This window comes from Ambystoma mexicanum, chromosome 6q, assembly GCF_040938575.1.
Source record: "Ambystoma mexicanum isolate Mex_15411 chromosome 6q, UKY_AmexF1_1, whole genome shotgun sequence".
Classification (NCBI taxonomy): Eukaryota; Metazoa; Chordata; class Amphibia; order Caudata; family Ambystomatidae; genus Ambystoma; species Ambystoma mexicanum.
The window spans coordinates 1,569,388,179-1,569,414,912 of NC_090937.1; the positions used below are offsets into that span (position 1 = coordinate 1,569,388,179).

The window sequence follows — 26,734 nt, forward strand, 5'->3', positions numbered from 1 at the left end:
CTGGGATGCTGAGGAAAACCCTTATTGATGTATTTTTATATCCAGTTCAGTACTCTGGATAACAACCCTTGTATAACACCCCCCTCTTAGAATCCCCCTGACCCCACTGAGCCGAGAAGTAGGTTTGTTTTGCAAATTAAAAGGTTTATTTGGACAATTCAACAATATATATCTATCACACTTTATAAATCAATTGATAACTGATATCACACTTCAGAATATGAGCAGTAGTCCGCAAGAGGTAACTTATGAATAGGAACAGAAGAATAAGGTGGGAAAGAATGCTTCATATGGTTCAAGGAAACGCAAGGTGGAATAAAATGCAGTACAGAAATAACTTGTTATGATTTTAGCAAAAGGTAATATGATCACTTTTTCTTTTGACAATTCACTCCCCCCCTATGCAATACAAGAAATGGAAGGAGAGCACACAGTCTTCAAGAATCCCAACAAATCACACTTTATAATGCAATACACAGTTCCAGTTCTCCCAGCAAGCTTAGAGAAAACAGGGATGAGTTTTAAACACAGGCGAATTCCTTTAATGTGGTTTGCAAGGAAGTGAAAAGGTGCTAAAATTGCTTTTAATTCCCTCTAGAGGTTCAGGATAGGTGATGGCTACTTTATATTAGTTCAGGCTCACTTTAACAATACTCTATGAATGATTAGCAGATTGCAAACAAATTTTAGCAAAGAGAAGCAAAAAGCTGCTGATTTCTACAGAAGAAGAAATCGGGCCAAATCGCAAATCGCGGTAAATTTCTCACGATTACGGGAAAAGTATAAGGAGTAGGAAGTCGGTTCTAGGTTCGTTGGAAAGCCAGATTCTAAGCTTTCAGATGAAAGTTAAATTTCGTTCCTAGCCCAAACGGTTCCAGAGATACGGACGATTAAATAAAGGTAGTTTTTCGGATTTAAAGTAAACTCAAAATGACAGGTGACAGCTTGCAGCTGCAGAATTGACAGGTGACAGTTGTGCAGCTTTAAAAATGACAGATGACACGATTTCTAGGAGGCAGTTCTACTTAGGTTAAAATAGTTTGGATTAGATTATTTTAACTAAGAGATTGGTTCTGCACAGTTCTGCTAGGTACTCACAATATAAATTTGAACTAGGCCTCGTCACGGATCTGGTCAACACGTCCGGCTGCGGTTCTGTCTGCTCGGCGGGTCAATCAGGCACCGGTTCTGCTCACAGCGATCTGGGTCAGCTCTGCTCTGCTGTTCTAGCCTCTCTGGATTCTGGATGTAACACCGCTTTCTAGGTACTGCTACAGGTTCTTGCAAAAATTCTCGGCAACACTTCAAACAGCTCGCCCGGCTGTTGAATAGTTTGGTTGGTTTTGAGGCCTGCTGAAGAGGATTCAGCTGGTGGATTCAGGCCTCTCTGCTACAAATTCTGGAGTTAATTTCTGCTACAGGTTCTGGAGATTGATGGATTTGAAGTCTGGATCTCTGGATGTGAAGTCGTCGGTCAGCATGCTCCGCAGCAAATGGAATTGAATGTCTCTACCTGTCCCAGCAGTCTCTTTTTATGTGTTTTGGAAAGTGGGTGTGTGCGTTGGTCATAACTAAACCTGCCCCTCTCACTTATCATTGGCCAATTCCTCCTCTCTCCCTTGATAGGGGGAAGGAAATGTGAGTCAGAGTGATGCTGTAGGTTTTATGGTCAGAGGAACCTCCCCTTGTCAGATTGCACACAAATCTATTTCTGACCCAAATACCTATTTATCTATGTACCATTTTTCTAATATTATAGGTCCAGTTAACATATTTTCTGTAGCACCAAACCATCCGATCCCTGTCTTTGTACGATGTCGTGTCCACTGATGACAGAATTCTCCCCTTTTCATCCAAATAACAACCTCTAAACCTTTCCAGATTTTACACAAATGTGCACCAGGGATATGGGTTACAGATGATAAAGTGTCAGATTTTTAACATGCATACATTTGGAGTGAGACCCTATTTTCTGCTAGCAACCCCCCAGAATACACCACAGGGCCCTAACACTTATTAAAACGTGCACAGAAAAATCACAAAAATAATGATATTACTTATATAATTCTGACAAGTCCGCACTATGAGTTATCTATCTTTTTAAAATTATGCTCTGGTCAAAAAGGGGTGTGGCTTCCCACATCACATGGTGGAATAACTGGTTTATCCACTTCCCCCAAGCCAGCTTGTTCACAGAGGCACAGCTGCCCCCCAGTTTCTCCCAAGAGGAAGCTATTTTACGACGCCCCCAATATAACATTTGCCTGAGTCAAGGAAGTTTCATTGTTCGGTCCCTTCCAGTTCCCAGGTGCTCCACCCCTAATCTAATCAGAGAGGTGTCAACTCCTTTTGGCAAGGGGAAGAGTGGCTGAGCAGGTTTCAACTCCTGTCGGGGGTAGTTGTCAGGCAGAATCCAGTTTCATTAAGCCAGGTTTCAGCTAAATGTCACTTTTTGGTCCCAGTTTAAATCAAACTTACAATTTTTACATATACATTAAATAATTACTTCCTTCAAGTCATTTCAGAATATAGTTTTACATTGTATCCACCTCTTTGCAAGTCTTTCCTTGGCCTGGTTTTGTTTCATTTGTTCAGTTTTACACAAAAGTCTGGTGGTTTTAAAACGCCGGCTTTCTGATAGTGGTGAGTACTGGTATTGCAACCATTTTTGGGATTAAGAAAATGCATTCCCCACTGTTCTGAGTTGCTTTTGGCAATCAGCATTGCCATTCCCAATGGTTTCAGGCTACTGTGTGTGTAGCCCAATGGTGGTTTTAGGCAGTGCCCTCCTGTGCTCACAACCTAGGCAAAAATGGGTGGCAGCCTATTCTTCATGTTTTCCCTGTGCACTCTCTGGGGAGTTCTGGCCATCATGATGTTTTCCATGCCAGTACTGCACAGTTTTATGGTAGGGCTTGGATGCATGGGTAAAAACATCCCACAGATTCATGAATTAAAGATGGTCATGTGTCTCCACTGGGGCTGCTGACATAATCCCAGCTCCCCCATGTTTTTATTGCTTATGGGGAGGATCTCTGCACATTTACACCCACCTTTGACACTGCAAAATCATGGTATTTTACCAAGTTCATCCCCTCGTGCCTAACACCCCCTGCCCCCATAGCCCTTTGTCACAGGATGGATCTTCATTGTCTTATGCCTATTTCCACTAAGACCAAAGTCATAATCTTGTTGTCTGAGTGCCCCGTTCTTAAAATAATGCACATTGGCCGCCAATGCAGCCCCAAACCTGTTTCTTCCCTCAAGACACTCGTGGGGCTGGCTTGACCATGTTCGACTCACATTGAGCCACTACAGGACCTTTGGCACTCTAAATACTTCAAATTGCCCACCTTGTCTTCGAGTCTTCGAGTCTCTAATTCAGCCAATTGAAGCAGAATGCCTCAACTAGGCCTGATCGCTGTCTTGCATCCATGGAAGCAACATACTCATTGCTTCTTGACCAATGACCCAACTCAAACACTACCTTGACCTACTGGAAGCCATCACCATGCCCGTCTCAATCACCGACTCGTCCCAGCAGAGGAGTTGCCTCACTGCTGACTCTACTGGAAGACATTGACTCAACCTTTGTTGAACGCTGACTCGATCCACCGGGAGCCCACACATCAAACCATCTCGTTGCCGACTTGTCATTGGCAGGGCCCGACTCAACAGTCTCGATGCAGACGCAATGACAATAAAGCACCTAGAAACCTGGCTCAATGTTGTTAAGCCCCAAAGGCAAAAACCCACAGTATTTGAAGATGCCCTGTCCCCCTGTTGCACCCAAAAGGAACATAGTTACTTGTAACCCCCTTCATTGGATTTTGAAAGATACACCCATAGACTGTGACATGTTGATGCTGAAATCCTTGTGAGAGGACCCCATCTATCAACCCAGAATGCCCTTATTCTGAAAGTCTGATTCTCTGTGTTTTATTTAAAGGGGTGGCCCAGTGAGGCTTTTATTAGTGGTGTGTATTTTTGTTCAGTTAATTAAAGAGCCTATTTTTCTAGAACCTTGTTGGTCGGTCTCATGTATTGGTGCTATTGTTGTTTGGATTAATTCTGTATCAGTTTTCACACTTCCTGAGGAGTATAGCCAGCCGTTGGCCTGCACTACCAAAAGAGGTGAGGGAGGTATACCTGTCAGGCTTTGCCTGTTTAATCCCTATGATCAGGATCACTGCTGGTTTAGTAGTAGAGTAGGCGCTTCAGCCACTACTCATCTGTGGACTCCTGCAGAGCAGCAGTCATTTTGTTACACTCTATGTGTTTCTGTTCAGAATACACTTCCAAAAAAGCCTGGTCCCCTGGGTGTGTTTCCATTGAACTGATGCCAAAGTCCATCAATTGCAACTCAGAAACACACAGAATGTTCACCTTTCAGCAAAGTAAAGTGGGGAATAATGAGGCGATATGCCCCAAGGTGGCAGGCCGACCCTGTAGGTAACAGCCCGCTGCATAAGTTAAGGGCACGGATGCAGCTAGGGCCCCTTAACGAGGGCGGCAGGCCGTGTCTACAGGGTCGTCCCGGCACCGTCTGGGCCGTGCTGGAAAGGTACTATTCCATATTTTATTTTTAAAAACACCATTACTACCCGTGTGGGAAAGTACACGGGTGCTATGGTGAAGCAGAAGCGGGGAAGGGAAGGGCCACAAGCTGTTCTTGCAGCTCGGAACCCGGGCTTGTACCATACAGTACAGCCCATGTTCCGAGTGTCCTGATTGGCTGGCGCCCCCCTTAAGGGTGCTAATAACAAATTGCTAAGGCAGATGTGCATTCGTATAGGTTTGCCACCTACCACTATCCATACCAATAGTTTTTTCTGCGGTAGCAAAAATTACATTTATAAGCTAAAACCAAAATAGATACTGTAGCTTAATGATTTCTGAAAAGCCCTCTTGAGCCTGCCAGTCTTCCCACGCCACAGCCCATCTCCTCATTGGTCACCAAAATATAACTAGCAAGTCATGTTTTCCCAATCTCCTTTGGTGAAATTTCTTTCCAACTTTGCTAGTACTTTTGAGACTAATTTAACACAATCTTTTGCACATTTTACTCAAAAGGTAGGTTTTTTTGTTTACTTCTATGAGACTCTGTGGGAATAGTGTTGGTGCCCTTTAACTCCGGTGTAGTGTCATAGGCAGCCTTTTGTGAACATCATACGCCCTAACGTTGGACTGGGTCACCGTCTGCAGTCTACACGGTAGTCCCAAAATTACTATTCAGGAACGTACCTGTAGATTCATAAATAGAGACTGCTCATCGTTTCAGCCTAAATATATGCCAGGATTTCCATGCACGCTCGTGGGCCTCACCAGCACCAAATACTACTCTATCTCCAGCATATAATTCTTCCAAAACTGTCTTGACATCCCAAAGCATACATTAGCCTAACACACACTCTTCTGTGCTGTATTTCCCTATAAGAAAGTCCATATATAGTGGACTAACACACGTCCACACTAATACACAACATTTCCCCCGCATTACTACCTCTGTGCGTCTGCTGCCATCTTCCCTGCTTTCCCTCCCGCGTACTTCACTTTTGCTCCTGTTCTCCTTCCCAGCACACTAGTGTCTGGCTAATCCAAGCAGGAGCGCAGTGCACTGCGGACAATGATCAATACTTTCAACCTACTATGGTGATGATTTGACACGTCACAGCGGCATTGTAACATGACATACCTAACATTAAACTGACTGTAGTTGAAGGCCTCAGAATTCAGCTTCTTTTGCATGTCCATTGCCTGGTGAATTTCTTTCAGGATAGTTGCCCTCTTCTCCACTCTTCGTGGCAAGGCGCAATAGATGAATTAATGGACACTGTTATCTATTGTGTAAAATTAGTTTCGAAGCAAAACACTGGTGGTCAAAAAAGGGAGAAGGTGTGGTAAGTCAGAAGAAGGAGTCAGACAAAGGGGTGGCATTTCAACTTAAAGTAAAGAAAGGAGCCTAACTCTCCCTATCACTAGAGGGTTTTCCCTACCTATAGGAATTATAACTATGGTGCTCGTCATCAGGGTGGATGTAAAAGTAAAGAGTCCGTCCTCTGTCCAACTCTGTCCCATTCTGACCCTACCACTAATCAAAAAGGTTTTGACCAACAGAAATAATGCCAGGAGAGTGACTCCTTTCTCCTGGTTCAACAGTATCCACATCAAGGCTGCTTTCTAACAGTCCAGTGCAAGGGTTCTTGACAACAAAGGTGAGGCCAGGAGAATGAGTCCCTTCTCCTGGTCAAAATGGATTCCCTGTCGAGGCTGTCTTTGGACAGTCTCTGGTAACAGCCTTTAAAAGTCCTTGCAGCAGCTCCTCCCAGGTACTTTCCCCGGTCTGACCAAGTGTCCAAAAGTTCTTCCTATTTAACACTATATAAACTCTCCAACTTCCTTGGTCTTCTCCTTGAGTAATGCGACAGGGGATGTCACTCCCGAAGTGTGCTTGGTTACTTGTGCTATTCCTAAGAGCAATATCGGCAGAAAGACCACTCTTGTAACTTCCTTGATTCTGAATGTCTCTCTTCTAATTATTGGAATGAGGGAGAATACTCCTGGGGCACTTTTTACCGTGGCCTTTCTTTCGATTCTTATGAGCAGGAAGATTGATGCCCTCCTCTTGGTAACTCAGGCACTGTTACTGTGATGAGGGAGATTACTCCTGATGCACTCTTTACTGGTAGAGTCTTTAAAAGTAGTACTGGGAAGAGGGAGATTATTCCTGATGCACTCTTTACTAGTGGTGTCTTTAACACTTTTCAGTGATGAGGGAGATTACTACTGATGCAATTTTCACTTGTGGCTTCTTTAACACTGTGACTATGGGGGTCATTACGACCCAGGCGTTAAGTACGCCAACTTTACCACCATGGTGTAAACTACGTTTGCACCATGGTGGATGGCGGATTTACCGCCCCATTCCAAGGTGAGTGGGGCGGTAAATACCCATTTCCCATTTTACCCTTCCCCATTCCCATTTTTGCCCCATAGGGCATAATGGGAGTGGGGAAGGCGCTAATTACGCCACCGTAAATTACGGTGGCGTAATTAGCACCAAGGCGGTTTAGCGCCATGGATTTTAACGGCTGCTAAAAGCAGCCGTTAAAATCGGAATCAGGCGTTAAGGGTTAACGACGGCGTTAACCCTTAACGCCTGAGTTGTAATGAGGCCCTATGAAGAGGGAGATTACTCCTGAAGCAATTTTCACTTAGGGTTTTTTCAGCACTATTAGTATGATGAGGGAGATTCCTCTTGAAACAATCTTCACCCTCTCCTAAGCCCCTTCCGTGTCTACCTTAGCTCCTGTTACCTTCTGTTTGCTGTGGACAAATTGGCGGTTCTTCCTGGGGTGTTGAGTCAGCTGGTTCCCTTTGGCCGTTCACCGTAACTCTCTCTTTGCTCCCCTCCGCGCTGCTGCGGCTCTGCAGGGTCTCCGGCCTCTCGGTGTCAGAGTCGACGAAGGACCACAGTGTCTGCTCAGCTGCGGACTTCGTCCTTCAGACTTCTCAGTTCCCATGTTTGAACTTCACATGGTTGACAGGCCACACGTCGGCTACCTTTTTCAAGTAGTCCTTCCTTTCTTTTTATGTTTGAAGCTGGGCCGTCCCCAGCAGACTACTACAGTCTTTTCTTTGTGTATCTGAAGTACTCTTCATGCCTCCTTGGGGCCACCTCTTCCCAGTACTGTCTGGAGCATTAAAAGGAGTAAGTAGTTTGCATAACTTCAATCCTCTTCCTCTCAGTACTTTTAAGAGATGACTCAATATTGCTTTGTTCCTGTCATTTTTCCTCATCTTGCTGGAGTCCAATCTTAGATCAGGAAAGGAGGGAGTATTGCAATAACAGACAGTATTTGCATTGTCTCATGGCTAAGGGGGCAAGGGAGTTCCATCACCGAATGGGAGGCATTACCTCCATGAGGGGAGTCCCTGCCCATGTGGTCCCGCTTTTTGACACCCCTATGGGGAATTTTGGTAAGTAGCCTCACCTCCCTAGCCTCACAGTCCTTTGGGGAGAAGTCCCAAGATCTCATTAATCGTCACATAGGGTAAAGTAATGAATAGGGGTCGGGAGGAAGCCTACCCTCATCCTAAATAACCGGTGATGGGGCTGAGTAAGTATAGGTAATAGACAGTGATATTGCCCCTCTCACCCCCCCGCTGGAACCAGGGAAGTATTCATGCATTTCAAAGAACTGTCCCCAAAGGTAATGGTTAATAAACCAAACTGATCCTATACTCTACAACATACCTTTCTGACACAAACTGGGCCAGATGTACTAGTACTTAACATTTAAACCTAACTAGTTCATGTAATAAAACAAATTATCAAGGGATTTTTCTTTTTCACGAATATTAAAACATTAATTTGCCAAACCTCCAGAATGAAATACAATATCTGTAAACGTTTTAATAAATGTGTAGGAATTGCTCGACAAGCTTTTTCCAAAAGGTCATAAAGTCAAGCGATACATAATAGATGAATGGATATACTATTTAATAGCAATATGATGATATAATCAAAATGTAATATGCAACAAAAATGATCCACTCATTACAGATATTTTTAACTCACCATTATAGATCAATTTGCTATTACCTACTCCCTAGATATTCAGAGTAACCGCTGGAGGATAAATACATATCATTTATCAAAATGAGAAAACATGTCGCCTAGTTTGAGATAATGAGAGATCATCTTCTGTTTACCCAGTCTTCTCCGTGACACCACATTACAATGTGGCAACGCGGCTCAAGCCGCAGTCCTCAAGATCTTGTGGCTATCATGGTTTCCTGAGCAAACCACGGTACACTACAGTTGTCGGTTTCTGTTCAAAAATATTTTCGTCAAGTGCCATCGCAATTATTGGTAGAACTTCTTACTCGTTCTTGAATGTTCAACAGGAATGGGTGGCATATAGGTGGCAATCTGGCACCCATCTAACGTGTTCAACCAGCAGAGCTCAACTGTGGTAGAATGTTAGGTGATAGTGATCTGAGGAGAAAGCCGTACAATAAGGTAAAGGCGTTCCAGTGTAAGCTAATGGGCTGATCTAAGAGAAGGCTGTTCCTGAGAGCAGAGGAGCTCAGCTGCAGTAGAGTGTTACGTGATGGGACCTGAGGAGCAGGCCATACAATAAGGTAAAGGAGTTCCAGTCCAAGCTAATGGGCTGATCTTAGAGAAGGCCGGTCCTCAGAGCAGAGGTGACTTTACCAACTCTTACCACCTGGCCACATTTCATGATTGCTGTTAGCACAGGGTGGAATATCCAGAGTGCTACTGTTTTTTTTAAAACCTTTTAGGGGTTTCATACATGTTTATTAAACAAAATATCAATCAAAAACATTGTCGCACTGGAACGAGCAAAAGGGTGCACTCTAAAAGTTGGATTGGAAAAAGATGGCTGCGTTGCCAGGAGCAGGGTATTGATGACCGGAGGTAGCTTGTGACTATATGGTCTAACCAGACTGGGATCAGTGGGGGATCACTTTCTGGAGCGTGGGCATGTGGACTTCAGTCCAATGAGTGACACTAACCTCCTAGGTTGCCTAAACCATGTAGCCAACGTATCACTCAACGGACTGTGATGGTTAACGTCCTTCTTATTTCAAAGCGGCCAAACTTCACGACTCAGAACCCTGATAACTAAATCCAATCTTGTTGAACCCGCAGTACCACCAGACTCTCCCCTTACTTTGAGCATTTATGTCAAGCCACCAATGGTCCTTCCGCAAAAACCTCAAAACCTCAAAACCTGACTCTTCTCCCAAGATAGATAGAAGTGACCCTGCGCGAGCTGTTACAACATTGTCCTAACCTGTCCACACAGTACTTCTCCTGTACATAGCAACTGTATGTTATGTAGAACTAACGTAACCTAATGCAAGATTCAACCACTGTAACCAAAGAATGTAACCTGACATGCAAGATGTAACCACTGTAACCAAAGTTTGTAACTACTGTGTAAGCAACTCTTGTAGCCAACCATCTTAAGCAAAATGCGGACAGATGCCTTTGGGTTCGGTGCGCTATACAAGTGCCAAAATAAATAAATAAGTAAATAAATAAATGGACCTACAACGCACACATCAACTCCATTTCCACCCCAGTGCCGATGACACGCAAATATGAATAAGGCTCATGACCCAAAAGACCCATTTGTGATCATGTCAAACAGACTCAAGCCACTCATATGTTGTTAATAACCAGATCATTCCATGTTAAGGACAAACTCGGTCTCTGGTTGGACAGGCAAAGTAAGAACTCATTTACCTTCAAGCTGTCCAGATGTCTCCTCTTCTCTGCTTGCCTGTGGGGCAATCTGATTGGCGTTTATGCCATGGATTCCTCTTTCACCGAGTCACCTATCACCAGGCAGCTTATGGTTCAGACAACAATTGAATACCACTATGTGTCTGGCAAAAGGTTTATTTGCGAAAGAACACAGAAATCAGATAAAAAATACTGGGACCTCATAAGCGAACTTGCACGTTTGGCAACATGTAGAACGCGCAATGGTGTTTTATCGCAAATCTGGCACAATAATGGGGGACGCCGGGCAAGGTGTAAGGAACTGAAGGGTGACCCTCTTCCCGCCACCCATCACTGTGCATGACTATGATTGATCATTTATAACACGCTTAATCCCCAGAGGTTTCTGAGCGCGGACCCGGGGACCGAACCTGTGTTCCTCCGCGTCATCTTGCTTCCACGGCGAGCGCGTTGCCCCTGGTCTGTCCTCCTGAGGCATTGTCGCTTGCCTTGTTGAATAGCTTGCATTCCTGTTGAGCAGACCATGGAAGATTTGAACGAATCTATCGTAGAGGGATAGTTGCCAGCTCAGCCTTAGCCGCAGTGGAGGGCAGCGACATAGAAGAGGTCTGCAGATTGTAGTCCTAGGCATGAGTTACCCAGTGGTGATATATAGTTATGCTGGCTATTTCCTGAGTACCAACTTCCGCAAAGCGGTCCCATAAGCGCGTGTCTCAAACATGGAGGCTGCAAAGCCAGTTTCCAAAGACCTTTGAAAAAACATGACTCTTTATGCAATCTGAACTCCAGTCTGTGCAGAGATGGAAGGCGACGGGTCCATGGAGCAGTCAGAAGCCTGGGGGAGGGATAATTAGCAAAGAGGAGGAGTGTCTGAAAAAAAGAGAAAGGGACCTTTACTGCAGGAAGACACCTGATTATGTTACTTACCACAAGACTGGGGTTCTACAACAACCCCACCCTTAATCTATCAGCAGCTCATTGGCTCATTAGGTACAAATACTTGTCCCATATGTTAGTGGTGAGTTGGAAGGTTACACAGGGTTTCCTCCAGTTCTGTGGGAAGGTGTTTGGTCAAACCTTCCGTCTTTACTTTTTGTCCCATTGTCTCCCATTGGACACGAGATTGCTTTATGGTTATAATTTTTAATTTTGGCTATTAGGTGGTGTTTAAGTGCCACCTTTAAGCCAAAACTATTGAATTAGAGTACAGGGAATGAGAAATGGCACACGAGGAGGAACAACAGAGCTTGTGAGTGTGTGTTGTTTGGTTATTTAACCACCCATTGACTGCCCATGGCTATGCTAATCCCTGTGGCCATTCCCACGAACTTCCTGCCCCACACCTCCTCATGGAAGTCTTTGAACTTGTTTTAATCAAGCCTTACCATCAACCTTTGCAATCAAAGTGTCTGCCAGTGTTTTTTCAAGGCAGTCTTCTGAGAGTTAATGACTTGCAGCTAGCTGTAAATCGCCTACTTGTCTTAACCAGGTCTGCCTTCAGCCACTCCATTTATATGCACTATGCTTTTCCTTCACTGAAGTCATGTTGAATACAAGCATTGGCAAAGCCAACAGGCACTGCCATTACATGGCCAGGTACTCACAACATGTTGCAGCTGCCACCATCGATAGCCAGGTAATACCACAACGGCAGTGCCTGGCAAAAGCCTTTCCCATGCCTACACAAAAGCCATAACTGTTGGCATTGCCAATGCTGGTGTTTTTCATGCTGCAGGCTGGTGCTTTCAAAGCGTAGTTTGTTTATTATGTTTACTGGTTTGAGATATTCATGACCTCATCCACTGGTAGTTTATTCATAGGTTTTATATCTGTCTTGGAGGAAGGGCCTTCTGTTTAGAAAGGGGAGAGTGCATATGTCTGCAGTGTGTGTGTGTGTGTGAGAGAGAGACCAGACTGACACCCTCTAACAGCCAATGTGTGGGAGACGGAGTCGGTTTAGCAGGAGTGATTCTCTCTTTCCTTACGTCACGAGCACACTAGTTAATAGCGGGAAGGGGGGTGTAGCAAGGTTTGTGAGATGGGGAGTGGGCATTCTGGGGTAATATCCACACTTCCTGAGTTATTTAGCATCGTGACTTGCAAGTTTATATGTGCTGAGTCTTTGTGTTTAGAAATTAGATTTTACAGAAGAGATTTCTAGAATGAATTGGCTGTGCAGGAGAGACTATAGGAATGGGTACACAGCACACTGGGGCGCCCAGAACGCGCTGTAAAGTGCAGCTCTGCATGTAACGAGGCACTGACCGTGTTTTCTCCCTCGCAGCATCCCCAGAAAGGCAACACCGGCTCCAAGATCCCGGCACAGATTCGAGTCCAGCTCTGGTTTGGGCTCTCAGTCGACCAGAAGGAGTTTAACCCGTATGCGGAGGGCAAGCTCTCAGTCTTTGCCGAAACAGTGAGTTCTGACTCTTCCTTTCTTGAACCTATGTATACTGTACATAAGTCAGCTCTTACCTGAGGTCATTCCGGTTCCACAATTTACCGCCAACATGTGGAGAGTGACAGTGCTCTGCCGACTGGTGACTCCATAGCAACCACTAGACAAGTTGACCATGCTGTAATCTCTTGCCTCTTAAACATATGGAGTTCTCTGATCTTATGCTTATGGAGTTCTCTGATCTTATGCTTATGGAGTTCTCTGATTGGCTAATGAACATCATCAGCTATACACTTATCAGTAATAGCAGTGTTGGCAGGTTGGTGAGGAATACAGTCTTTATGGTAACTGCTCACCTGGTTACCCTCTGAACTTCGGGCCCAGGTCCCTGCCCGCCCAGTTGCACACCTGCACTGCCTCCTGGCAACCCTTGCACTTGGGTCTGTATCTGCAACCCTACAGTCCCTTTACGTGCACTTATGAGATACTTGTTGTCTGCACTTAGCCCTTGCACAGCCACCTGCTGGCCGCACTACTTGCTTTGATCCTGTGTCCTGCACTTGCCCTTCTTCCCTTTCCCTGGCACCTTTCCACTCCCCTCTACCCTGCACTTGCACCATCTCAATGTCACCTGGCTTAGTAGGATTGTTGTCTTCGTCCTCCCTCTGTTCCCCCTCCATTGCCTCTTCGTGCCTTGAAGCACTTGTGTTTAGGCGCGTTATAAATGTCATATCATATCATATCATGGAGGTCTTCTGTTAAGTCAGACCTGGTGGCACCAGTCATGGCCTCTGCAAGTGCCCAGTGTACAGTTGATCCAGCAGTGAAGGATTATCCTGCCACTGCATACTCGATGGACGCTGCTGCCCAGTAGCAGGAGATCACCCAGTGCTAAGAGACCACATGCAAGAGGGAACTCGCCCATTAACTCCTGCCTTGATGTGCTTTTTCTCTTTCAGTACGAAAACCAGACAAAGCTGGCGCTTGTAGGTAATTGGGGGACCACAGGCTTGACGTATCCCAAATATTCTGATGTGACTGGGAAGATCAAGCTCCCCAAAGACAGCTTCCGTCCCTCGACTGGTTGGAACTGGGCTGGGGACTGGGTGATCAGCCCAGAGAAGAGGTGAGTGCATGTTTTGAGGGGATCCTAATGGGATATTCTACTCTCACTAGTATTTCTCTCCCATTGGATATATATCAGTCACTAGACAGCATGTTACCACTTTCTTTTCTCTCATTTTGCAAAGATGATTTGGGGTGAGATTTTAGGAAACCCTTGCATCTCTTTGAAATGCATTGATCTTTCTATGGTTGCTAAGGAACAGCTGTATTGAATTCTCAGCAATCGCTACATTAGTCATGTCATTACAATGGGAATTGAATAAGAAACAGGTCAGGTGTCCTGGCCTGTCTGTGCTGTTCCAGTGCTGCCCCGAATACTGCACATTGAAGTTTATCCGTGGTGAAGGGTTCACTAACCAGTGAACTGGATCTTCAAAGAACTGGCAATGAGTTAGAGCCAGTGCACGCAACCTATGGTTCTGTAGATGTTTTTGAACTACAACTCCCACCATCCCACAGATTTAACTGTACTGGCTAGAGCTTTGGGACTTGTTGGCCAAAACATCTTGAGCGGTGCAGGTTGCCTTCCCCTGAACGAGAGGGACACAGATGCAGTGGATATGTAATCTCTGATCTCTCTCTCTTTCCCCTCCCAATTCTCCGCCCGCCAGCTTGCTGTACGACATCGATGCTGGCCACATGAGCTTCGTGGAGGAAGTGTTCGAGAACCAGGCGCGATTGCCGGGCGGTCAATGGATCCACATGACCGAAGCCTATTCTGATGTGGTAAGGCTTTCACATATGTGTTATCAGCTCACAGTAATTACAAGCAACCCAAATATTCTTCAGATCTTAGACTTATGTGGACATATATGCAGCTAAGGTCATCTGATCCATTAAAGGTATTGCTTAGTTTGACTCTATCACTCAGAAATGGTTTGCATAGTTTCCATTCATGATGTCATAGCTCTTTAGAGTGAAGCTTAAGTTCCTAAACTACCTTGGGTCTGGTGCATTTAGCTCTGGCCAGCTTCTTGATGCAGAGAATAGTTGGATCTGCTTTGTAGCTGGGTCCATCAGTGACGCTTGACATTAGTGCTAGTCCAGCGTCAATTTTCTTCCCTGCAAATCTTTGGCTAATCTGCAATGCAAAACAACGCAAGAGCAGAAACTAACGCATCTAAACTAAGGGGGGAACAAAATGCGCTATTGTGATCAAAGAACCCCTCTAGTTATTGGTTTGGTGGAGTTCAAAAGCCATGTTATTCTGGGTGATTCCTGGCTCTCTACATTTCCTCCCAGCTTGTGTATTAACCAATGCCTCTTTTTACAATGACCTCTCACCTACGTGGCCCATATTATCTCACGAGACATTTCAGCATCTTTGGATGTTAGATGGCTCCCAGTGTTGCTTCCTACCCCCGGGCTCTGCATGGAGTTGGGTTACTGAGACTATCATTAGCTGTGTAATGATGCCGTCTTCCCTTTCAGAATGGCGAGAAGGTTGTGCCCAAGGATGAGATAGAGTGCCTGCCAGGCTGGAAATGGGAAGATGAGGAGTGGTCAACAGACCTCAACAGAGCCGTGGATGAGCACGGTAGGTCACACCAAAAGTATTGCACTCATGCATCCTCTTCGCAGACCTGCACAGAGCTGTGGGTGAGCACTGTAGGTCACACCGGAAGCATTGCACTCATGCATCCTCTTCGCAGACCTGCACAGAGCTGTGGATGAGCACGGTAGGTCACACCAGAAGCATTGCACTCATGCATCCCCTTCGCAGACCTGCACAGAGATGTGAGTGAGCAAGATAGGTCACACCAAACGGATTGCACTCATGCATCCTCTTTACAGATCTTCACAGTACCATGGGTGAGCAGGACAGGTCACACCAGAAGCATTGCACTCATGCATCCTCTTAACAGTCCTGCACAGAGCTGTGGGTGAGCACTGTAGGTCACATCGGAAGCATTGCACTCATGCATCCTCTTTACAGATCTTCACAGTACCATGGGTGAGCAGGACAGGTCACACCAGAAGCATAGCACTCATGCATCCTCTTTACAGTCCTGCACAGAGCTGTGGGTGAGCACTGTAGGTCACACCGGAAGCATTGCACTCATGCATCCTCTTTACAGATCTTCACAGTACCATGGGTGAGCAGGACAGGTCACACCAGAAGCATTGCACTCATGCATCCTCTTTACAGTCCTGCACAGAGCTGTGGGTGAGCACGGTAGGTCACACCGGAAGCATTACACTCATGCATCCTCTTTACAGATCTTCACAGTACCATGGGTGAGCAGGACAGGTCACACCAGAAGCATTGCACTCATGCATCCTCTTTACAGATCTTCACAGTACCATGGGTGAGCAGGACAGGTCACACCAGAAGCATTGCACTCATGCATCCTCTTTACAGTCCTGCACAGAGCTGTGGGTGAGCACTGTAGGTCACACCGGAAGCATTGCACTCATGCATCCTCTTTACAGATCTTCACAGTACCATGGGTGAGCAGGACAGGTCACACGAGAAGCATTGCACTCATGCATCCTCCTTACAGTCCTGCACAGAGCTGTGGGTGAGCACTGTAGGTCACACCGGAAGCATTGCACTCATGCATCCTCTTTACAGATCTTCACAGTACCATCGGTGAGCAGGACAGGTCACACCAGAAGCATTGCACTCATGCATCCTCTTTATAGTCCTGCACAGAGCTGTGGGTGAGCACGGTAGGTCACACCGGAGGCATTACACTCATACATCCTCTTTACAGATCTTCACAGTACCATGGGTGAGCAGGACAGGTCACACCAGAAGCATTGCACTCATGCATCCTCTTTACAGACCTGCACAGAGCCGTGAGTGAGCACGGTAGGTCACACCGGAAGCATTGCACTCATGCATCCTCTTTACAGACCTGCACAGAGGCATGCATGAGCACGGTAGGTTACACCAAAAGCATTGCACTCATGCATCCTCTTTACAGATCTTCACAGTACCATGGGTGAGCAGGACAGGTCACACCAGAAGCATTGCACTCATGCATCCTCTTTGCGGACCTGAGCAGCGCTGTGGATGAGTACGTAAGGTTACATGCAAAGCATGGCACTCATGCATCCTCTCTTTATAGAATAGAATATGGGCGTACAGCCTTGCGTGCCCTATTCCGTAACAAAGTCGAGGCTGCCTTATATGGTGTGTCAGGGAAGGGTCTACTGTATTTAGAAATGTACATTTTACAACCAACTGGAATCCTTATGGTGACTGAGGGATTTATAAAGCACCCTTGTGCAATTTGCAGGAGGATGGCCTCCTGGTGCTGTTGACCTTCTCAAGTGATTGCTATTGGTGTCGTGTGTGGGATAGGTGAGGTGGGTAGCCACTGCAGGGAGACTTAACATTCATAGGCCATCCTTATCTTAATCCTGGGTACTTTAAGGTGAGATGAGAATTTCTGGAAGGGAGTGGAAACTTTTGGCTCTCCCCATCTCATACCTTTCTGGGTTTCCTATGGCAAGATGAGTATTTCTGGCACAGGGAACTATAGACTCTCCCCATCTCATACCTTTCTGGGTTTCCTATGGCAAGATGAGTATTTCTGGCACAGGGAACTATAGACTCTCCCCATTAAATACCTTTCTGGGTTTCTTATGGCAAGATGAGTATTTCTGGCACAGGGAACTATAGACTCTCCCCATCTCATACCTCTCTGGGTTTACTATGGCAAGATGAGTATTTCTTGCACAGGGAACTATAGACTCTCACTGTCTCATACCTTTCTGGGTTTCTTATGGTAAGATGAGTATTTCTGGCACAGGGAACTATAGACTCTCCCCATTTCATACTTTTCTGGGTTTCTTATGGCAAGATGAGTATTTCTGGCACCGGGAACTATAGACTCTGCCCATCTCATACCTCTCTGGGTTTACTATGGCAAGATGAGTATTTCTTGCACAGGGAACTATAGACTCTCACTGTCTCATACCTTTCTGGGTTTCTTATGGTAAGATGAGTATTTCTGGCACAGGGAACTATAGACTTTCCCCATTTCATACTTTTCTGGGTTTCTTATGGCAAGATGAGTATTTCTGGCACAGGGAACTATAGACTCCTGCCACCCCCTTGCCCCAAAGCCATTGTAGTCTCTGGTGTCGGTCAGGTGTACAGTCCTTTGGATGGATAATTGTAGCCTTCCACGTGACAGGTATGAACTTGCTGGTGTGAGCTTCTGAGTAATCCTTAATCACTGTGAGAGTTGTCCATGCTACATGCTGCAGTTGTGGGTTCGATGTATGTGCGCTAGGATCTGGGAAGAAACCATAAATCCTGTTTGTTATTAAGTTCACTCTTTAAATGGTAGGTCGGTAGTAAGTGTGGGAGATTATGTCACACTGGGTTTGCGATAGAGTGTCATCTTGTTTGCCTGCCCTATTGGGAAATAGCCGCCTGGTCCCGAAACAGACCAATAGGTATTCATTCAGGAAATAAATAAAAAATAAGTGCTTCTTGGTAGGTTTTGTTAGCATTCAGTTCGGGCTGCCGTGGAGACAAGACATGTTGAGTGGGTGAGTGGGATGGGAGAGGAGATGAGAAGAGAGGGGTGAGGTGGAGACAGTGGGGAGGTGAGCATATGAGTGAAGAGAGAGAAGGAGCGACATGGAGAAAAAGAGGAGGAGTGTGATATGGGTGTCTGAATCAGAGAAGGGAATGAAGAGTGATTACAAGAGGGAGATATGAGGGGAAAAGGAGGGCGCAGGAGAGTGGAGTGAGGACATATCATGGGATGTGAGAGGAGATGGTCAGAGAAATGAAGGAGAAGAGGGTTGGGTGGAACGGAAGGAGAAGACTAAGTGGGGGGTGGGTGCGATTAGTGCAAAGATATAGGGAGGCTTTTTAGAGAGAGTCCACCAATTGAGAAGTAAGTGGTGACCTTTCTGGCTCTCCAAACGGGAAGTGGGGGGAGTGGAAGGGTACACGTGACCTTTCTGGCTCTCCAATCGGGAAGTGGTGGGAGGGAAAGGGTGCATGTGACCTTTCTGGTTCTCCAATCGGGAAGTGGTGGTAGGGAAAGGGTGCATGTGACATTTCTGGCTCTCCAATCGGGAAGTGGAGGGAGGTAAAGGGTGCATGTGACCTTTCTGGCTCTCCAATCGGGAAGTGGAGGGAGGAAAAGGGTGCATGGGATCTTTCTGGCTCTCCAATCGGGAAGTGGTGGGAGGGAAATGGCCAGAATGTCATTTGTAGCTTGCCGGTTCTCCAATCAAAAAGGGGTTGGCGGGGAATGGTCAGTGTGACCTTTCTGGCTTGACGGCTCTCGCCTTGAGGTGGTAAGAGGGGGAATTGCACGCATGACATTAGTAAATCGATTGCTCGCCAAATGAAAAGTAAGTGGTGTCAGGGGAAGGGCCACTGTGACATACCAAAATGCATAACTCAATGGAGGAGTAAGTCATGAAGGGGGAATGGGTCATTATGATTATAAAGATTCTCCCTGAAATGCCTTAGAGAAAGGTCTGGTCCTTTTCTGCTTTTGCCATGGATACATGTGTCATCATGCATCACATCATTAACCCCTCCTGGGCTTTCTGCAGAGCAAAAGGTTCCTGGCAATATAAAAAATGCGCTCTGTGAGGTAGGAGGCCTCACGGAACAGGAAGAAACACAACAAGTAATAGACTTGTGTAAGATAAGAATGTGGATGGGGAAAGATGGCTCCTCTGCCCTTTACTGGAAAGATGGCTCCTCTGGCATCTCCTGGAAAGATGGCTCCTCAGGCCTCTCCTGGAAAGTTGGCTCCTCTTGCCTCTCCTGGAAAGTTGGCTCCTCTGGCCTCTCCTGAAGGATGGCTCCTCTGCCCTTTCCTGGAAAGATGGCTCCTCTGGCCTCTCCTGGAAAGATGGCTCCTCTGGCCTCTCCTGGAAAGATAGCTCCTCTGGCCTCTTCTGGAAAGATGGTTCCTCTGGCCTTTTTCCTGGAAAGATGGCACTTCTGGCCTCTCCTGGAAAGGTGGCTCCTCTGGCCTCTCCTAGAAAGATGTCTGATCTGGCCTCTCCTGGAAATATTGCTCCTCTGGCCTCTCCCGGTGGCAGTGAAAAAGAAGTAAAATGGTAGATATTCTGGTCATCAATAATTCATAGTTTCTTAAACTGTTTTGGCTGTGATCGTCACACTGGATCTAATCATTGCTAGTATTACAGGAGCATTCCAGTCAATTAAGTACTAGTATTAGAATTACATCTCTGAAAACATACAGCTCTTTAAAGCAGGTGTGGAGAGGATACAGATCCCTTTGAGGTTATAGAATGTCAATTGTGTTATCCATAACCATCGAACGTTGTGGTGCCCTGACTGTGAGGGTTAGTTGTTATTTTGAGGATCAACATGTATACTATGTATACAAGTATTTTACAGCCTATATTATAAAATGATTTTTCATATTTGCATTAAGGTTGGGAATATGGAATCACCATCCCTCCTGATCGCAAGCCCAGATCCTGGGTCCCGGCGGAGAAGATGTACCACACCAACCGACGCCGGCGTTGGGTTCGCCTTCGCAGAAGGGACCTCCAACAGATGGAGGCCATGAAAAAGGTTTGCTATGGTTTTTTACATTGGGAATCTCCCAAACAGAACAACTGTATAAACTTCAGACCAGTGCCTAGTGAGCATCTCTTCCTCACCTGTAACCTTCTTGCAAATGTGCTAGAGTTGCTGCTGACAAATTCAAGTTTTCATGGAGTTAGAGACTTGTCATTGCTTTCAGTATTTTTGGTTTCATTGCTTTAATCCCCAACAGATACCTTTCCCTCCAGCCTATCACAGCATTGCTCATCGCAAGGTGTGCTGTTTCACTCTTTCGATGCATTTAGATATATTTTCTAATGAGATTTGATCTCTTGTGATAAAAAGCCCATAATGTGCAAAATACAGAGTATTCAATCCGCTGTACAAGCCTTTGAATTGCTAAAAGTTGTTTTCAGAGAGATAACCAGTTCACGGTCTATGGAAATGTCAACTAACGTATTCCACGTTCAATTAAAATCCTTACATACCTTTAATAATGACCTTAGATTAAAAGCAGTGCATGCAATGCCACGTTGCATTTGGTGGGCCCTGTTCACCACTTTGCATAACCACCACCCAAGCATCCTACTTATAATCGGCCTGCCACCTCCTTCTACGCGGTGCCCATCAGACCTGACCAAGGGCCTGTGAGATTTGTAAATGGGGCAGCTTTCACCATGCTTTCAGCTGAACGCCTTACCTGTGGTTTGCGGGTGGTCCGGGAACTGCAGAGAAAGGGCCGGCTGTAAAGACTGGTAGCGGGTGTCTGTACTTCCGCTCTCTATATGGTAGAGGAGAGGCACAGAGGACCCCAGCCAAGATTCTCTATTATTGGTACGTGGTCGAGCAATCAAGGCCTAGCTTCTCAGGAGGTGATGCAGGCTGGTTCTTAAGTACAGTGTAGTCCCCAAACCCCCACAAAGGAATGTCCACACACTGTATTACTGAAAACACAGTCTTTATATAATTAATATTGAAAGGTATGTACACAATCACAATAACGCACTTTGTACTCGGAAGTCAATAATGATAAATATATACAATTCTAAAGTGGTACCACTAGTGTTATCGAATCTCATTAAAGTGCATTAACTGTACGGTTAAAATGTCACACAGATTAATAACGAGGAAACCAGCAATAGAGATAGGCAGGAACGTAAGATGGTTGGAACAATAGGCAGAACACTGACCCCTACCGCTAGGCGCAGTTCTGAGTGGAGATCCCCCCACCTGGGCAACCTGTAAATAAAGATATATAGCACAAGCCCAGTCCATATAATGTTCGATAGTCTTACTTCTTCCTATTAAGGTTTTACCCCCCAATGTACCTGGTGGAGTAGAGTTCTCCGACGATGCACCGACCGATCCTTCTTGAGTGCCTCCCTTTAAGGCGGGTGCCACGGATCGTCGAGAGGTGTCGGGGAACTTGGCGTTCGGTGTCAGGGAATCGACGGCCCTTCTTGAGTGCCCTCCCTTTAAGGCAGGAGTCACGGGTCGTCGATCGTCCGACGATGAACAGGGTGAACTACGGCAGGGAATTGGCAGCTTCGTTCCTAGCAGTGCTCGTTGATGACAGAGCGTTGGCGTCCTGCAAGGAAGAGGCATGCGGGGCACCTCGGTGACGATAGTTCTGGACCGCAAAGAGATGATGAAGAACTGTGGCCCAGCAAGGGCGTCGAGTCGTCGGCGTCTCTGTGGTCTTGGGAAACCCACCGGTGGATGCTCCTCGGCGCGTTGACTGTCGGGCCTTCTCCAGCGGGAGACAAGCGGGTGACGATGCAGACGAGAGTGTCCGATGATCAATTGAAGTTCTTAGGCAAACGGGAGCACGGGGGCTCCGGTCGGCGACGGCGGTCGTCGACAGTGGCGGACAACAGTCCGGGTGCTTCTCCTTGGAGTTCCGCAGCAGTCCCCGTATCGGGTCGGCAGCCTGTCGAAGGTCTGTCTACCAGGGAGCGTTGGCAAAGATCAGCTGTGCACGATGGTCCCTCGTAGCTCGGGAAGAGGGCGCCTTACCAGGTCCTCTCTGGGTCAGTCCTTGGAAACACAGCAGCCTTCAGATTGCGAGGGAGAGTCACAGCACTCCTTCTCGTCCAGCGGGGGTTTCAAGGTCAAGCGTCAGTTACTCCAGTTACTCGTCGTAGTGGACTTCAGCTTCTGAACATCTTCCTAGCAGTGAGAGGTCCCCAGATATACTGTTGATCTCCCATTCATTCCGCTGGGTCATACTCAAGCATCCAATCACGACTACGGGCATTCATGCAGGCAGGCAGCCAATCAGGCACACGAGGTACTCAGGCCATTCACTTCTCTCCAGACACTCACAACAAGTTATGTGTATTGGGACAAGTACCGAGCCATTCAACACTCCAAGCCGCATTCATACCGGTTTCGGGCAGGGTTGTCTCAGTCATTGTGTCAACCACCAGATACTAGACACCCACAACACAGAATGCATATTCGTCACACACTCTATTCACCCAGGTCCCACCCACAGGAGGTACCCACAACATACATCACCGGGAAGGCTCCCGCTAGTCTGGCCGGGCCTTCACAACAACACCATATATGGCATTTCGACAAAACAGTCAGGGGGAAGGGACAGAGTCAGGGCTTCCCAGGACTTTTGGAAAACAAGGTAATGGGTAATAGAAAGCAAGAGGCCACCGGGGCCATCTTGTTTTCCATCAGGAATCAACTGATCGCAATGGCAGGGCCGGGGTATCCCAAAATGGAGGATACTCCGCGCACCTGTCAAATTCAGCATGGAGCTGCCACCAGCCCATACCCTGCTCTGTGGGCCACCCACAGGTGCCCATAAACATACACTAGGGGCACAGGGTTGTACCCCCACCTATGGGTGCCATAAGGGTATCCTACGGGTCCGTTCACCAAACCAAAAGAAAGAGAGCTGCACCGCCAGGAGTCCCACATGAACTCCTGCGTGGAAAACACGACAGAACACACGATAAAGAGCAGTAAAGGACAAGGATACGGAGGCCCTGTCCCTCCGATGCATTTCCAGCATCACACCGGCCCTCTCTGGAAGCCAGAGTTCTCCTGCCGAACGGAGCACCAAGGCTACCAAGCAGGCCAGGTCGAAGGAAAACCCCATACAAGGAGGGGAAAAACCTTCCAGGTTGTTGGCAGACCAAGAGATGCCATCTGGAGCAAGACCAGGCAGCCACGTAAAGCAGACTCGAACGAGAGCAGACAGCCACGGTCCCGAAGAGTAACAATAGCCCCAAGAATAATCCCGGAGCGCGAGTCAGTAAGAATGCAGAAACAGAAGGAATGACGGAGATCAAAGGCAAGTAGGAGCATAGACAGAAATATAAGAAACAGAGCCCCGGGGCAATTGAGAAAGTTGCGACACATGGTTTACTCCTCTCACACAGTTTTTGTTGTGAATGATGGCAAGCTCTGCCCCATACGTCTTGCCCTGATGTGGTGAACGTAGGGGCCATCTTGTGGTTGGCAGATATTCAGTATGGATGTCCTTCTTCTAGCGCCGTTATGTGGAGAATGTAGGGGCCATCTTGTGGTTGGCAGATATTCAGTATGGATGTCCTTCTTCTGTCGGTTGGCAGTAGCCACGTCCTCCTTTTCCACTTCTCCCAAAGAGACCAGGGTCGGAGACGGAGTCTAACACATGCCCTAACACTGTGGGCTCTTTTGTGGGGATCCCTCAGTTCTCCTTCTGTTGGTGGTCAGTCATAATGTAGAATGCAATAATGTAGAAAGTCAAAATGTCAAATTTTTTTTTAGAAAACAATGTCGAAAAACAATAATGTCAAATTTTTTCTACATTTTTTAGAATATTTTCGAAAAAAATAAATAAATATATATATAATTAAAATGTGTTGAGTATGAGGGTGCTGAGGGGGTGGGGGAGTGGCCAGGGGTTGTTGGGTGAAGGGGGTTAGGGGGGACCTCCCCCTAGTAAATGATACTCTTCTTGTTTATTTATTTAGTGATAGTGCTAATTGACATTTTTTTTCGACTTTTTTTTTCTAAAATTGACTCTTTTCATTATATGTATAGGTTTGCGACATTATTGTTTTCTAAATTTTTTTTTCTACATTTTTGTAAGTCGACATTTTTTTTTCTACATTATGACTAGAAACCCTTCTGTTCACTTCTGCTTTTAATGTGTATGTGCTCCTCTTTGATAGCTGATTGAGTGCTGCTGATGACACCCAGATCCACCTCTTATTGAGGGGGTCTATCTGGGAGCAAGTGTGGCCCCCACCATGAGGCAAACCTGCCTCATTCTGAATGTAAAGTGAGGTGGAACAAATGCACACCTGTTGCGATGTCTAGTGGCTGGTGGAAAAGGCCAGGAACCTGGGAATTGGTTTAGACTCTCAAGTCCATGCTGCGCGTAAGGGCATTACCCTGGCCTTCAGGGTTCTGTATTGGTTTCCCAAGACCACATAGGCCACAATTCAAGGTTCTGCACACTACATACATAAGCAGGTGGCAGAGGTCCAAACTACCTAAAGAAACCATTGAGTCTGCTCACGCTACCACTGAAATACCCTGGACCTGACTCTGGGCGCAGAACCGAGCCTCCAACAATTAAGGAAAGAGGTATTTGTCTACTCAACTTAGAATGTGGCGGCTGGTTATAAGGTGGTATTTGAGAAATACTGCTGTATTTACTGCTACTGCCCGTCTCATGACATTGACCCCCTAGTATGGAGTAAAAGCTGTGTGCCTTGTGTATTACTCAAGCAGCAAAAATGTCAGATTACAGATGCTAATCATCGTTACTCTTAGACATCTCGACTCGGCACAGTCCTTACCACGCGAAGGCACCTGCCCTCCCAGATAGGAACACAAATTAGGAATTTTTGTTTGCTCCCTTAGAGGGATATAAGCCCCACCCTCCCCCTACCTCTTCCTGTGTTTTCACTCGTAATGACCGGTCTGCACTTGGCAAGGACTGTGACGAGGAGAACTAAAAGTCATGATGGTTACCGTTCATAATCTTGCCTCCCATCTAAAACTCTGCCTACAGGGAATCCCCGGTTACCCACTGGAACTGTTTCACTAAGGTCTTGGCTGATGGCTCGGCAGCAACATTGCACGAGCCCCTGATGGACGCACCCCGTAATTCCGCCCAGTAGGCCTCCATTTCCCTGCTTGAGTGACCCTGGATTATCGTGGGCAGAGGGAGGCGCGCAGAGGTCGAAGTGGGTGGGAGTGGTTGGGAGCGGTGCTCCTATACTTTTTATTTTTCAGTTTCACTGTTCCTATACTTTTATTTTAAAAAGAAACCGTTCTGGAACGGTTCAGTTTTAAAATAAAAGTGTAGGAAGAAGTTGAAGCTTGCACTTCAGTGCACTGCACTGAACATTACCTTAAATAACAGGTGTGTTTGTTTGGGGGTTTGGACTGTGTGTGGGAGGGGGTGCATCGATGGGGCTTGTGGAGAGTAGGGCAGATCGGCAAGGAACATAGCTCCACTACTTCTTTTCGTACACTTCGACCACTGGAGGCGCGCTTTCCTTCTGGCTCAGACTCTCTGGTGCACACCAGCATCAGCCATCTTGTTTCTCCTCCATCTGGAGACAGAAAACACAAGGGGGGGGCGCAGTAGAGGGCGGGGCTTATATCCCTTTTAGTGATCATGAAATGTTCCTTGTTTCGTGAGGTGTCTATCTGGGAAGCCAGCTTGCCGCCCTGTGGTAGGTACTATAAAGGGAACATAGGGGCAGCAGGTACTGGCATAACATGGATTTGCTCCACTACTGATGGAAAGATGTAATCATTAAGTCACTCGAAAAGATATGCCAGTGTTTATACTATGACACGATCAGATATTGGACAATGCAAAGGCTACTTAGGCCGTATTTTCCCAAATAAACATGACCGGTTATTTGACACTAGCATATTATTCCAGGTCTGAGAGCAGTTGCCGATCTCCCACCAGCGCACGGTGCTGGGGTGTGACCCCTGCCAAGATTGTGGAGCACCGTGACCTCCAGTCAACATGTGAATCCCTTTATCTGCGAACTAACCAAACCGTAGTGTGTTGACAGGTTGACCAGACCGCTAGATGGCGCTATCGCACTAGAAATGGAAGAGACCACGCAACTCGCAGTTTGAGGGCTTTCTCAGATTACGTTACAATGCACAACTGTGATGTTATTTAACCTAGAATAGACCCCGAACGCCATGCCACCAACGTTAAGCGTGTTACTCTTCCAGATCAGAGAGAGGAACCAAAATAGCGCCGTCTGGGGAGAGGTTTAGTGTCGAATCTTTATGCACCTTTCAGGAACAGCTGTTTGCTCCATTCACTATTTGTGCATAGCGGTGCAAACATCAGCGTTCTGCGTTGTTTGCACCAGTGCAAGATAAATGTAATTTGGGCTCTGTTGCTTTAAGAATGATGCAGGCAGGTGACTTCGTACCC

General features: G+C 46.5%; 1 protein-coding gene across 9 annotated transcripts in view; it reads left to right on the forward strand.

Moving 5' to 3' along the window:
- The window catches only part of DYSF (dysferlin), a 1,254,081-nt gene that overhangs the window by 608,350 nt on the left and 618,997 nt on the right, over window positions 1-26,734 (forward strand). For all 9 annotated transcript variants that reach the window (XM_069632290.1, XM_069632293.1, XM_069632296.1 and 6 more), the window contains 5 exons: window positions 12,564-12,695; window positions 13,637-13,803; window positions 14,414-14,528; window positions 15,234-15,339; window positions 20,195-20,337. In XM_069632290.1, the coding sequence (XP_069488391.1) occupies window positions 12,564-12,695; window positions 13,637-13,803; window positions 14,414-14,528; window positions 15,234-15,339; window positions 20,195-20,337 (663 nt within the window). The remainder of the gene's footprint in view (window positions 1-12,563; window positions 12,696-13,636; window positions 13,804-14,413; window positions 14,529-15,233; window positions 15,340-20,194; window positions 20,338-26,734) is intronic.